The sequence below is a fragment of the Symphodus melops genome (assembly GCF_947650265.1).
Source record: "Symphodus melops genome assembly, chromosome: 2".
In the NCBI taxonomy this organism is placed as follows: domain Eukaryota; kingdom Metazoa; phylum Chordata; class Actinopteri; order Labriformes; family Labridae; genus Symphodus; species Symphodus melops.
The window spans coordinates 28,888,809-28,902,835 of NC_136692.1; the positions used below are offsets into that span (position 1 = coordinate 28,888,809).

At 43.7% G+C, this 14,027-nt stretch overlaps 1 protein-coding gene across 2 annotated transcripts in view; it reads right to left on the bottom strand.

Moving 5' to 3' along the window:
- Positions 1-14,027, bottom strand: part of LOC306820656 (E3 ubiquitin-protein ligase SMURF2) — a 51,546-nt gene that overhangs the window by 27,874 nt on the left and 9,645 nt on the right. For both annotated transcript variants that reach the window (XM_079338578.1, XM_079338577.1), the window contains exons 2-3: positions 4,420-4,458; positions 1,964-2,072 (exon numbers count right to left, since the gene is read on the bottom strand). In XM_079338578.1, coding sequence (XP_079194704.1) covers positions 1,964-2,072; positions 4,420-4,458 — 148 coding nt within the window. The remainder of the gene's footprint in view (positions 1-1,963; positions 2,073-4,419; positions 4,459-14,027) is intronic.

A 14,027-nucleotide genomic window follows, 5' to 3' on the forward strand; every position in this document is an offset into this window, starting at 1 on the left:
TCCTCCTTAAACTAGAGGTTGGAGATGGGGGGTGTGGCGAGCTGGCAGACGCCCAAGCCCACACTCTCATCTGCTCTCTGTGGCGAGGCATGTAAGCCATTTCCTGGAGCAGAGGAAGAGGCCAGGGGTCGCTGGAGGAAACACGCGACTCCTTACTCGAGGGTGGGGATGGAGAAGGGGGGAGACGGAGGGCTGAGGTGGATGTTGACGGGTCAGGAGAAGAATTGTGAAACAGGTGTGTGCGTGTCAAGAAAGACCAGACGCATCGGCTGTTACAGGAACAATTTAAGTAAAGGGTCGTGCACACTCAGAAACACAGTTCTGCTTTTCCTCCTAAAAATACAAAAATTTAATAAACCCATACATCCACTGACCTCACGACTATCTACCAGGATTCTTTAGTAATCCACGTGTGCAGCCATTTCACGTCCTGCTGTGCCCTTCATGGCGCTCTCTCTTTGCAGAAAGCGTCCGGCTCTTTCTACCAGACTTCCTTTTCCCTCATCCCTTCTCCTGTCACCAGTTTCCCCTTCATCTCTCAACACTACGTAAGCTTCCTTCTCCCGTGGCTCCTGTGGGGTGATTGCTCCTGGTAACAAACTGTCGACACAGTGCAGGGAGCCTTCACAGCTCACAGCCTCAGTGAAAACACTCGACCGTGTTTCAGAGAGGTACATGTGGTTGTCCTGTTTAAGTGGTTTTTACTTCAGAACCCATCGGCTGTCATTTTCTGATAATAAACCTCAGGCATCGATGGCCATCTTCCTCCTGACCTTGTTCAAATAAAACACAAGCGACGACTCTCTTCACCGTGCACGGCAGTGTTTACAGTCCAATTAGCAAATTTAGAAGCAGCCATATGTTCATAAACTCACCCGTCTGAAAAATCAAGCCCATCATGTCTCCCCGGAGGAGCTACCTGTTCATCTGTTTCATGTGTAATCTCAGATGCTTCACTCTGCTTTTATCAGCTGTATAAAGCTGAAAAACAGTGAACAAGGTCCAATGTTTTTAAATAACACTTGAAGAGAAAGTCCAGCTCTGTCAGGTCTGCAGAACAACCTTTAAAATGTTTGTTTGTTCAGTGAAGGTCTAATTGATCATTTCTGATGCATTCAAGGAAGTCAGGAAATCTGAACGCTGAATAGTTTTTGAGACACAGAGTAAGTTTAATGTTTGATCCGAGATGGATTCTTACCTTCACTTTCATGCAGATATCCGTTTATAGAGATCATTCATCATAACGATCGATTGTGTTCTCACTGGTTTTGCTCCCAAAACAAACAATATTTTTGTTGTTGTTGTTGTTTTTTATTTGCATTCACGTAAACCTGATGACACGCGATTGGTTGTTACAACTCGACCTTGAATGCAGGCCCCCTGAGCGCAGGTTACAGTTTAAATCTGTACGTGGTCATGGGTCAATAAAATGATTGCATGTTGTTTGAAACTGTCTTTAAAATAAGAGCGTTTGAATTCTGCCTCCATTTCACAAACTCTTACACACTGAATTATTCACAGATTTAGCTCATATACACATCTGTAGCTCTGACACAAAGTGGAAAAAGATGTCTTTAGTAGAAAACAAAACATTTCTAAGGAAAGTGGAATGCTGATAATGTAGCTTGATCAGAAGGAGAAACTAAAACTAAACTGTTCAACTTGTGCCGAACACATTAAGTCCCGTTCGCATGTCACGCTGAGGTCAAACATGAGAAATATTTTGAATTCAAACTCAACAAGATGTTCTTTTTATGGATGGGTGTTTCTGCACGCAGTAAAGGGGCTACTCAATCCACATTCCTGAAACACTCGTCATAGCAGCACACGTCCTCACACAAACACAGCAGAGCGACGCTTTCTTTTCCCTTCTCAGATGTAACTAGGTGTGTGGCCTCGCACACGCGTCGCGCCTCCTCTTAATGAAGCGTTTGAAAAGGTCACGGCGCTCCTCTTGACTTACAGATCATAATGTTGATTCCACTTGGGGTCCAGCGTGTTTCTCACAGTATCGGTTGAGTGGCACTGTCCTGAGCCGTCCACCACCACTTTGGCAAAAGGATCGGGTAACCCTGGAAAAGAAGACCGGAGGTTAATGAGGATTTCATCCGGAGCGGGATCATCTCACCCCGACATGACTCAGACGTTCGTTACAGACATCATTAAGGTTCAACTTTGGGAGTATGACCTCCCTTTTTGAACTCAAATAATGAATCTGAGATGTGGTCGACCAGCGCTGTAAATCTGGCACGGCTGCAGTTTAATCTGACACTGCAGTATAAGCTGGTGAAATGAAGGACGGCCATGGCCGGTCCTCCACGAGAATCAGGGTCGTTCTGACGGCTGAGGGACGTAGAAGGAGACGCCAATCAGCACAGCCGTTATCGCCCGTCATGTCACTTCTGGCCCTCGATGTTAAATTGAAGATTCCGGTTGGAGTAAAGTTCAAGGAAGGGGTGTGTTAATATGTAAAGACTCTCTGAGTCCCTTCTCATCTGCTCAGTATGTGTGTGTGTGTGTGTGTGTGTGTGTGTGTGTGTGTGTGTGTGCGTGCGTCCACTTTTACAACGTGGACATTTAAATGTTCGTCATCTTTAGATTGCAACTGAAAACACCAAAGAAGTCACTGTTAACGCCCAAGTGAACATAAAATTGTTAAAGAAATAATACAGATATTTCCCACCAGCTTCAAAAACTGGTTGGGTCTCAACAAATCCTCTTTTTACTGGTTCACCCTGGTCAGGGAAAGAACAGCTTTAGAACAGATCTGAAGGGTTCTGCTGTTCTCCTCTGATGATTTCGATGCAGGAGATGGAAGTGCAAACTAAATACTCGTTTCTGAATGTGTAGTTGTTATAAGACATGTGAGCACCAGGCTATCAGTACCTCAGAACATTTTACATTGTTAATCATTCATATTCTTTGCATCTATTTTTTCAGGGTTTACAACAGCATTGCATCACCTTACACATAATACTAACAACAACAATATCAGGATCAGTATTTTTAGGCCGGTGTTGGAATCTGATCAGAACTGATAAACAGTTTGCTGCATTTCATCTTTCATTCCCTCTGTATTTACTCACGACTGTTACCTGGAAAAATATAATAATTATATGCATATATATAGCTATATATATCTATCTATCACAGTGTGGGGACAAAAACTCTCCACGTAACTCTATAGAGTCTTCTCCCGGTGTGTTACTCCGACTCATCAGGGTTCTTTAAAAGCTGCGTCCGTGCACGTGGACGACTATTTCAAATAGTATTTACCTCTTGGCACCGATACTTCATCCACGTCAAACCTGTTCAGTCACCTCACGCTTTTGTGTGTGTGTGTGAGTGTGTCAAAAATAACCCTGCTACTACCTCTGACTTCCACATTAATACAAAACCAAGTCTCTCACTTTAACCCCTGCTGCTCTTGTAAATCTGTGATTTAAAAATGATCATGCTCAAATCAGTGAAGGTAAAAGACGGGGTTGTTTTTAGGAGGTTTTTTTCACCACTGAAACAGAGACTTTCTTTTCATCTGCAGCTCAGATTGACGCTGTCCTGACCATCCAGCACTTCATCCCTCTGGGATTTTAATCTCAGTTTGTTTGCCCTCGTGTTTCATCCCAGAAGGAACAATCACATCATTATTTATGTCGCCCACTGCTGTGTGACATGTTAGTGAGGCGGTTAAACGTTAACTTCATGTGTCATCTTTAGCCTCTCTCTGTTTTTGTTCGCCGTTATCCTTCCTCCGTTTTCTCTCAGTAAGCAAAGCGATCAGCCTTCTTTCTGCAGGTTGATGTGATTTCTGTTACACCCAATGTCTACATGTCAGACGACGCACGTCCTGCTCTGATGGATCCATGTGTGGAAGGTGAGCGGAGCACAGCCATGATCAAGAGGGAAACGTTGAACACAAACGCTGCTTCGTTCTGACGTCTTGATAAAGTGATGGAAAGTGAGATTGTGTTTTATTTTGAAATTGATCAGTCGATGTTGTATTCTGTCCAGCTTGATGTTTTAGTGACAGCAGGTTCGTTTTAACAACCATGATCTGCTGAGGGGAAGCAGATCGCTGCAGTACGCATGTGGGTACATCAGTCAAACCAGCTGGCATCAACTATTCAAAACAGCCACGTAATAAATAAACACTCACACAAAATACATAAAATGAGCATGAAGGTGGCACTCTGTTGACTTTACTATAATGGAGTGCTTCTAAATGGTTGGACCTCAGACCTTATTAAGACAGGTAAGGGGAGCACGGTGTCCCTCTCCGTGCTTACACACACAGCTCCTGGGAGACTTCATTCACAGTGCGGCTGAGGAGCCGGCGAGCTGCCACGACTGACAACGCCTATTCTAATGCAGGAGGGGAGGGGACGGGAATAGAAGCGTTTAAAAATAGGCTTTACTTACGGAAGAAGTCTTTCTTTGCGAGGTTCTTTGCACACAGGACTGAAAGAGAAGACAAAGAGAGACGTGTTGATTAAAGATGTCCACAAATTATCCTGAAACAATAAAATAGCAGCAGCTTGGTTTGGATGCCCTCGTTTGATTAGTCTGACTATTTTAGTGAGAAAACAGCTTGCTCAAAGATTTCATTATTTATTCATTTCTGCCTCGCTGTAGAACATGACACAGTTTCCTCCGAGTAATTACTGCTGTATTTTCCTCCAACATATCGCTTTGTCCATCCTCACCGTCCCGCCAAAGGCCAGGGGACCATATTTAAGAGGTTGGAGTTGTAAAATATTGAGCAGACAAGCACTCTTTCCTGTATGAAGCAAGTCACTGTGGGTTTGCATCACACAGAACACACAATGGCTTTCAACAGAGGCTGAGAAAGTATGCGAGCACGCATAGTGTGTTTGGGCTGGTCAGGCTGCTCTCGATGGGGGTTCGAGGCGAGCACAGACACGCTCACGCTTTGTTTCGTGCTGGCTGCAAAAACCTGTGACAGTTATATGTCGAGACAACGCAGGATACGAAACCCAACACGATGAAGGGAAAGAAAACAAAAACAAGTCAGCTAGTGGAATCTAAAGGAGGTGAAAACCTGTATCAGAGAATCAAGAGGGGAATTATTGTGGAGGTGACGCTGAACATCAGAGCAGAGAGTCAGATCAGGGAGGCCAACAAAAAGCCCACACAGCGTTCACTCTCCATCCAGCCATTACCTGCTTCTTTCTGTTCACAGCCACGGACAAGCGCACTTTCACTGGATTATTTATGAAGGCCCACAATGCAGGTAAAATGTTGTCTAACACGGAGTCCTGAGAGTATGTGAGGCGAGCGTCAGCATCCAAATCAGCTCCACTCAACTCTTTCCTACTCAGGTGTCCTAACAGGCCGAGAGAGACTCGCTGATTTGGTTTCCCTTCGTGTTGCTTGCAAAGACCTGGACAAGGAAGAAGGAAGGATGGGTCCCTAAATGGCACTGAGCCTTACTGGGCCTTACTGGGCCTGTAGCCTCTACACCAGTCTATGTGCAGCCACCATTACACCCACCATTCTCCATATATCACATATATTCAAGTCCTGTTTGAGCTTTCAGGCCTGTGTGTGTGTGTGCGTGTGCGTGTGCGTGTGTGTGTGTCTCAGGATTAATAAAAGTAAATGGGTCTTCCCTCTGATCCATGAAATGGTTTTGAGAGATTTTTTACCGATTTCAATTCGGCAAAAAAAATTTAGTTTAGTTTCTAATTTATAAATAAATTCAATAACTGAATAAATGAAAATCATTCTTGAATCCAAACGTTTTTGTTTTTTAACGTTGTGTTCCTTAATGCCAGAGCTGTTCTGGAGACATCGCGTGTGTGTGTGCGTATGGATTACACATCCGATCATTTCAGAGTTCGTGAAGCAGCAACGCAACAAGAATCCATTCTGCAAAAAGTGTTGCACAAACCTCAGAGAGAAACACTGAACGTCACCTGTTTAACGCAGACAAGTTCACAGGGATGAAATGAAACAGTCAGAATCACAACACGATCATAGAAAAGCCCAACAGAAACCAAATTACACGGACCGGGCCAACGGGATGAGCGCTAACACTCAGCTTGTCAGGGGAAATTACACAGCCAAAGCCGACACTATGGGCGCAGGCCAAGTCGGAGGCAGCCAGAAAAGCCTCTTGTGGGACCAAACGGACACCATGCTGACAGCAGACAAGAGAAAAACAGGAGGAACAGGGGCCTCAAATCCTGGCAGAACATTTGCGGATAGAGATTACAACTTGGAGACAATAGTCAACCAACAGAGTTCAAGAGGGTCCCTGTCTTCTGCGTGAACCCTCGCTTCCATGACACATATAAAGCCTTTATGTTGCACATGTACTCCTGGGTATTAGCAGCAAACTCATGTATGCATCTACGAGATCAGGCAGAAATGTCAAGTGCTTTTCCCCCCACATACCAACCTCTGCACACGTTACGAAACCATATCAAGTACAGAGACTCCATCAGGTCATCGTTCTGATCAAACCTTTTCATTTGAATCCTGCCTCGTTCATACACGTTGACCTTGTATAAATGAATGTTCTCCCATCTTAGCCCACAGACAGCAACCTACTGCATCTCTTATACGATAAGAGGCGACCCTCTTTTAACCCCATTCGGAATTTTTAGGGAAAAAGGAATTTTTCAGTGTTGCACAAATAAAGCTGCCTCAACAGAAGAATAGTGCATCATTAACTATAACTCATAATAAAGACAGACTGAACCCTACATTAGAGGTCTTAAACTCCCAGTGAACATATAATGTTGATCATATTATCTCAAGGTGCACTCTTAGCACGCTCCAGCCTCAAAGATAGTTTGACTAGTTTGAGCGCTCCGATCCGACCTGTGCACGAGCAGAGAGACAACGTGGACAGCCTGAGTTATAAGTGTTCTGGCTGTGTCTGGCTAAAATGACTCGACATAAGTCGGTGAAGAAGCAGACCACGTGACCTTTTTGTTTTATTTTTTATTTTATTTTATTTTATTTTTTAAATCTGTATTTGGAGCTCACAGGTGACTAAAAGGCAACACTGGTTCATCGCTGCCTTCCAGGTCAAACTGAGCACTCAGACAAACTATGCTAATGAAGATTAAGAGATTAACCTGCTCTACTGTCTCAGACACAATCATCTCTCTCATTGTCATCAATAGCCTCTCACTAACAGTGCTCCTAGACACCGCTACAAACTGGTGCTGAAGAAGAAGAGTGAAGGAGACATCAGTCTTATCAAGGGGCAACAAAAAGTACCAGTGAAGTATCTGTGACCTCCAAAAGCAAAAGATACTGTTAAAACAAAGAGCTTCACAGAGATTGGATCTTGTACAGGACAATCTCGTCTCCATCGAGGAAAGAAGACTCTACTGTAGAAGGACAATCTGATTGTCCATCACAGAACGTGCTGTGTCAACAACATGACTTTAAATACTTCTTAAACTTGCCAGTTCCTGGTTCCCATGACTAATCTCCACGAAAAGAGTGAGATATCACGTAAGTGCAGTCATGACTTGAACAAATGGAAAGCTGTGGAAGTAGATCCTGTTGTTTGTAAAACGTAAACATGCAGCCGTCACAGCTTGATGTCTGAGGAGGAACATTTTTAAAGACTGTGTTGCAGCGATCAGTGACACCTCGTCCAGCTGTTGGTCAACGCTGTAGCCACGCACACAGGGGCAGATGTGACAATCACGTTTCTTATCGTTTCATTAGAAGTTGTTTCTGGTCAATCAGAATGACTGCTGGATCAGGTAGGACCCACGGCCCAGGTGCACGGTGCAGAGAGTCACGTTAGACACTTCAGTTCACTGATGATCACTTGTATTAGATTAAGGAGTCTTTTCAATCAAACCAGCGCTCCACGAGGATGATTTACTTCAAAGTCACTTTTCCCAGTAAATGCATGATGATGATCTCACAAGGGAGATAAGCCGCTACAGAAATGCCAGATATCCCAGCATGCTTTTGCAGCAGCTGCAAACAAATGAATGAGATTTTTAATCACATCAGGTCACATGCAGACAGTGATGGTGGCAGCGGAATCTGCGGTCAGGATGAGGCCCATCTTAGCATTTTATACAGGTGTCGTACTAGTGCGTGGATGCAGCCGACTTCTTAGAAAAAGTGTGCTGCATTTGTCAATTTATGAATACTGTATTAAATATGACAAAAATACATCAGGATATCTTTTCTTTCCATCATGACATGCAGCTCTTCACTGTAGCTAATACACCGCTAGCAGAAATCAGCAGCTTCGGAAACAAAGTTAGAAACGCACGGGCAAAATATTCTCAGTTAGAGCTCAGGCAGACTCCGCCACCGTGAACTCCAGCATCAATGAGGGATCAAATCTCTCCTCTGCACCCTGTGGGGATCCAGCAGTGTTGAAAGCTGCCACGTGAGCAGGCAGGCCATGGTGACCCAGGGCTGGCAGAGAACCAGACTCATTCAGATCCAAACACAGAAAGCTAGGTCAACTGAGAATCAGTAAACCACCAGGAAGCCCCGGGGTGGGCGAAGCCACAGAGCTGTCACTGTATCATCATCATCCCAAACGGAAAACGCTCTTCTTTAACTGCAAGAGGAGACACTTCAATCTGAAATCAACACCAACTTCCTTCATACAAAACCATCTATTAGTGTTCAAATGGTATGCAAAGTCAAACCTCTAATGACTACTGTTAGATGAAAGTGGATTTGACAAAACTTAACCTCTGAGTGTTTCAGGAATTAAATCGTTCACTTTTGGAGGGCATTTCTATGAGTGAGAGTATTTATCTTAAGAGGAATATAATCCCACCGGAGGGGAGCACCCCCCCCCCCCCCCCCCCCCCCAACCCCCAACCACCACCAACAAGCCAGCTACCACCTTAACACACTCACACTCCTGCTCATGCAATGATCAAAGTGTAATCAAAGTGAACTGATCTGTGAATTTAAACAGACCACGGCTGCTCTTTGCTGCAACAGCTTCTGGTTAAAATATATATATATGACTGAAGATCTGTAGCTCCTTTTGAAGAGCTTTAAAGGATTTTTTTTTTTTTTTAACAAATTGTTGCCGATCTCTGAGTAGCCTTTAGCTTTAACCAAGCTGTAAAAGTAGTTAAAGGGTCAAAATAAGGTCAATTCTTCTCCATTGTTTTAAGAAAAGGATTTGAAACAGCTGCTGTTTTGGGACCATTTGTGGGTGAGTCACCCCGATCCACCGTCTGAGACAAGCAATAAATCAAAGTAACAGCTACACCAAACCCAGGCCATAGCAACTGGGAGACTAGGATAATGCTTTAACCGCTGTCTGGGAGCTTAAGGGAGGTGGAAACAGACAGTGGCCTGTCATTGACCCAGACATTACGTCCTTAAGTTTCAAAGGTCAACCATAGCTTCCTGTCCCGGGGGAAACAGACGAGCGGAGCGTTTAAAGCTTCACCTTTGTTCAACATGTAAAAAAAGTGTTTTTACCATGAAACAGAGCACGTTGGCTTTGATGCTGTAAAGCGTCTGAATGCGCCGAGCTCTGTCAGGGTAGATGAACCCGCAAGTTACAACACTTCCTCTTCTCCCGAGTGTTGAGTCGTGCTGTCCCGCGGCGTGGCCCACGCTCACCGGGACTAACCATGTCCTCTCGTACAAAATGTCATAATGCAACAAATGCACATTTTATGTTATTATGAGCGTGCTATGTTTTTTTAAAAAGGCCGCACGGTCGACGTTGCTTCTTACAGCCTCCAGGGGACTTCTCATGCTTGTTGTGCCTTCATGGCAGGACAGCTTCAAACTGCATATTTGTTTTGAAATGTTCCCACACAGCTCAAGTCTTACCTACCTGACCAACTAATATCTGAATATTCAGGTCCAACCCTAGATTAGTTTGTTTTCTCACATTCACAGGTTTAAAAAGTTATTAACACCAAGGTGATATTCAAATGCACATTTTAAAACAGTCATTCAACTGTATGTAAAAGGACACAAAGAGAGGCAGCGACAGGGGGGGGGAGCTTTGAGCTGTCTCCATGTGTCTGAACACAAACGTCAGGCTGAAGGTTGACATTAGTTCTGGTCAAAAGGTGGAAGGTTATAAACAGGGGGGGGGGGGGGGGGGGGGGGGGTCTGTAAAGTCATTTCACACATGCAAATGCAAGCACTCGTGAAAATGTCTTGAAAAACTTCCTAACCTGAAACCTTTGAGCAAGGGTTCGTGTCAGGAGTTCAGAGCATGCGTGCAAAGACTGTGGAGACAATGTAAAGTGATGGAGATCTGGGAAATAGTCACAGCTTCACTTCAAGTAGTACTTTGTAACTTCTTTGTATGGCAGTGCTTATACTGATGTAAATAAGAAATGTGAAAACTAATGCAAGAAAATTATATTCAACATGCTATGAAGGGGAGTAAATTTGGTTCGTTATTGGAGTTTGGCTGATTGACGGTGATCTTCTTCGCTGATCATTGGGTTTCAACAGGTCAGTCCTTGGTTTAACTTTACTGACAGTCATCCCCTAAACAGAGAGCGCTGATAAAGGACTATTAAAAACTGGCCGTAGCCTCAGTGATTTTTAGAAGCTGACTTGTGAGTCAATGGCGGTCTGCACGTTAAAAATGACTCAAACTAACTTCGTCATGATCTGGAGCCGAGGAGAGCTTCTGCAGAAAGCCACAAGTGGACTTTTTTATGGCCTGATATGAAGTAGCTTGTGCACTGATTAAAAGCACGCACACACAAAGACTGCCTCTCTCTCTCTCTCTCTCAGAGCTGGGCTGCTCTGTCTGAGGGGTCACGAGATGATTGCGGGATCGTGCTCTGTTAACTCCACGCTGAAGTCCGAACACTTTGTGGTCCATTTGTTAGATTAATTGTGCAGCCACACAGGAAGACAGGACAGTGGAGCCTCAGTGCATCAGCATCCAGTTACAGAGCTGAGACGCTGCTGCTGCTGTTAGATTTGTCTGTCATTGAGAGGGATATTTTATAGTTCTACATAAAGCACATTTAGTTCTCATGCAGCTCGAATAGAGAAGTAATAAAAAAACAAGGATGTTTCATTATAAATTATTAACAGGATTGCCCAGCTGTAATATATTCAGTGTAACAAGCAGTCATAGCAAACCCTGCTTCTACATTAGAATAACTTTATTATAAAAAAACATAGTTTACATGGATCTGTGATATTACTGTGAATCAGGCCTTCAGCTGGATTCAACACGGGATTTGTTTAATGAGCTTATCAATCAATCAATCTTTATTTGTATAGCGTAAATTCATAACAGGTGTTATTTCACACATCAGGTGTTAGCTTATGTGTTTGTTTAAAGCTGTGTTGGTCAGCATGCTGCCCATCAACACAAGCTGCTACCAAATATTAGCATGGTCAACAGTGAGGTTTACGCTTGTGTTTATGTTCAACACTCTGCAGTGTAACTTTGTCTTAAAGTGCTCACGCTTAATATGAAATCAAGGTAACGTCTTTCAAAATAAAACGTTTGGTTTTTGTCGCTCTAATGAGCAGATTTTTACTGCTTTTGTTGAAAACTTTACTGTGAGGCTGACAAGAAAGAAAGAAAAAAGTCTGGAAAAAAAAAATCAGGTTGTAAACTTCTTTTGTTCGCTCTCAGAGTTGCAGCCAACCGCAAACATGTGTGTATGTGTGCGTGTGTGTGCGTGTGCGTGTGCGTGTGTGTGTGTGTGAGAGAGAAAAGGCTAATAAACACAAACAATGCTAATTAACCCCTCGCTGGGCACATTAATGGCGGCCCTTCAGGTTTAAAGGGAAGTCCTTTTGGCCCTGTTGTTAGGACTCCAGCGACAGTCCCATGCTGTCTCATTCACAGCATTGTTCACAGTCTAACAAAACACTTCCTCTTCCCGTCCTCACGCCTCCCTGGCGAGCTCGCTTACTCACCAGAACACACGGAGCATACACGTTGGCAACGTGTCAAGTATAAGTAAACAGTGTGGACGTGACCATATTTATGTCACTGCTAAACACTGCTAGCAGCATGGTTTGAATTAGCATCCAAAGAAAGCAATGCTGCCAAACTGGAGATCTAATCTTGATTGTTTCCTCCACAAAGCCATACATGATTTCACAACCTCAGCCTTTCACCATCAGTGAATGCTCAGGATGCCAATTATGTCATCCATTTCAGAGGCCATCAGTTACAGCTGATACTCCCCCCCCCCCCGACCCTGCGCCCTCCAAGGAGACGCCAGCAATCTGAAGTGGAACGTAGTCGCCTCTCTTCACAGACGAGGAAGCCGGGCTGGAAAGGGGGTGAGACGGCGGAGACAAAATGTTCGTCTGGAGGAAGGAATCTATGCTGGAGCGGAGAGGGAGCGATGGAGGAATGAGAAGGAGGGGCTGAGCGAGGTGCATCTACGCTCACAAGTCTGAGGAATGCAGAGAGTAGAGGGGAAGAAAGGGGGGGAACTCAATTTGGATGAGGGAAATTCAAGAGTGATGATATTCTGGCAAGACTGAAAACACAGAGAGAGGAGTAGCAGGGACGGCGGGGAGAGATAAGGCGAGCTGACAGCCAAGAGACGAGGGATCTGGGAATGAGCCAACTGGACTTGAAACTTTAAAATCATCATGTGCACAAGCGCCATTTAGGATTCTGTTAAAAAACATCAACATCTTACTCTAAACTTTCAATCTGAATGTCATCCATTAAAATCATTTTAGATATGAACAAAAATGTAGAAGATACTTTTAAAGAGGCATTTAAAGCTTCTTGGCTCCTCCCTGCTAACAGCTAGCTCTTTAACTCAGAAGAATGCCAAATGGAGCAGCAAGAAATGCACACATGACTGGAGTAGATCCTGAGGTATGTTTTAACGTAAACAGACAGAATCGTTTTGAAATCGATTCTGAATGAAATCTTGAGCCCAAGAATCAAAATGGAATCAACTTGTGAAACAGCCAAAGATTCTCTCAGCCCTACGTGAAAAATCTGTTTTTACTTGTGACAAGGTGGCTGAATGAAGAAGAGCAAAAATCCATATTCTGCAAACCAAAGCATGTTAAAAATCCCTGTTCATTTAGTAGCATCCACAGCAGGTTGATGAGAGAAATGGACGGAAACACAGACGGAAAATGGACTTAAATTTGGATGAAGATGGAGGTGAAGGCGCCGGAATGAGAGAGAAAGAAATACTGTAAATGGATTTCACATACAGATAGAAACACAAATCAAAGCTAGGTTTGTGTTCCCAAACATCCAGATTAGTCTTTGCATCAAAACAATAAGCTTTCAATGCTATTTTTTTAATGACAGATTGACAGCAGGATTCATTAAGTGTATGCTGTTCCGTCCAGCAGGGGAAGAGATGACGATCATGATCATGACATGTGCTTGGGCTGATGGGACTCTGAAGAGCACTGACAGGAAGAAAGGAGGGCAATAAAAGAGGGGAACTGCAGCGACGGAAGAGAGAACAGAGGCAGATAAAAGAAGAGGAAGGCTTAGAAATACAACAAAGAAGATTAAGAAGCAAAGTGTAGAGAGAGAGAGAGAGAGAGAGAGAGAGAGAAGGCCCTGATGACACGATGTGCAAGTGATCCATTAGTTGCCAACCTGAGGACAACAACAGACAGCCTTAACAAACCAGTGTCCACTTCAGAAACAGCTATAACCAATCGTAAAACAATGTTTTCAGATGCTCATTTTTGTTGAACATTTTCTCTGAAAACACAACTGAACTAACAAAAACAAAGATTGGCATGGAAATATTGTCTTGGAAACATTCGTATTGGCCCAGAAAAAAAGTTTCAAAGAACAAAAGAAATATTTTATTATGATACCTTTTGCATTCTTTTTTCAATTACAGTTTTTTTTTTTTTTTTTTTTTATGTCATGAGTGGTTTTCCGTTTCACTTCCCCCTCACCTTTTTCGCGTGGAGGGGAGGGGGGCAATGACGGCGTGATTTACATATAATCTGCACAGCAACAAGAACTGACCCTGAACCCGTCTTCAGATCGTGCAGTCCAATGTTTCCCACTGAACGACACAATGCTTTTGCACAAAAACAGT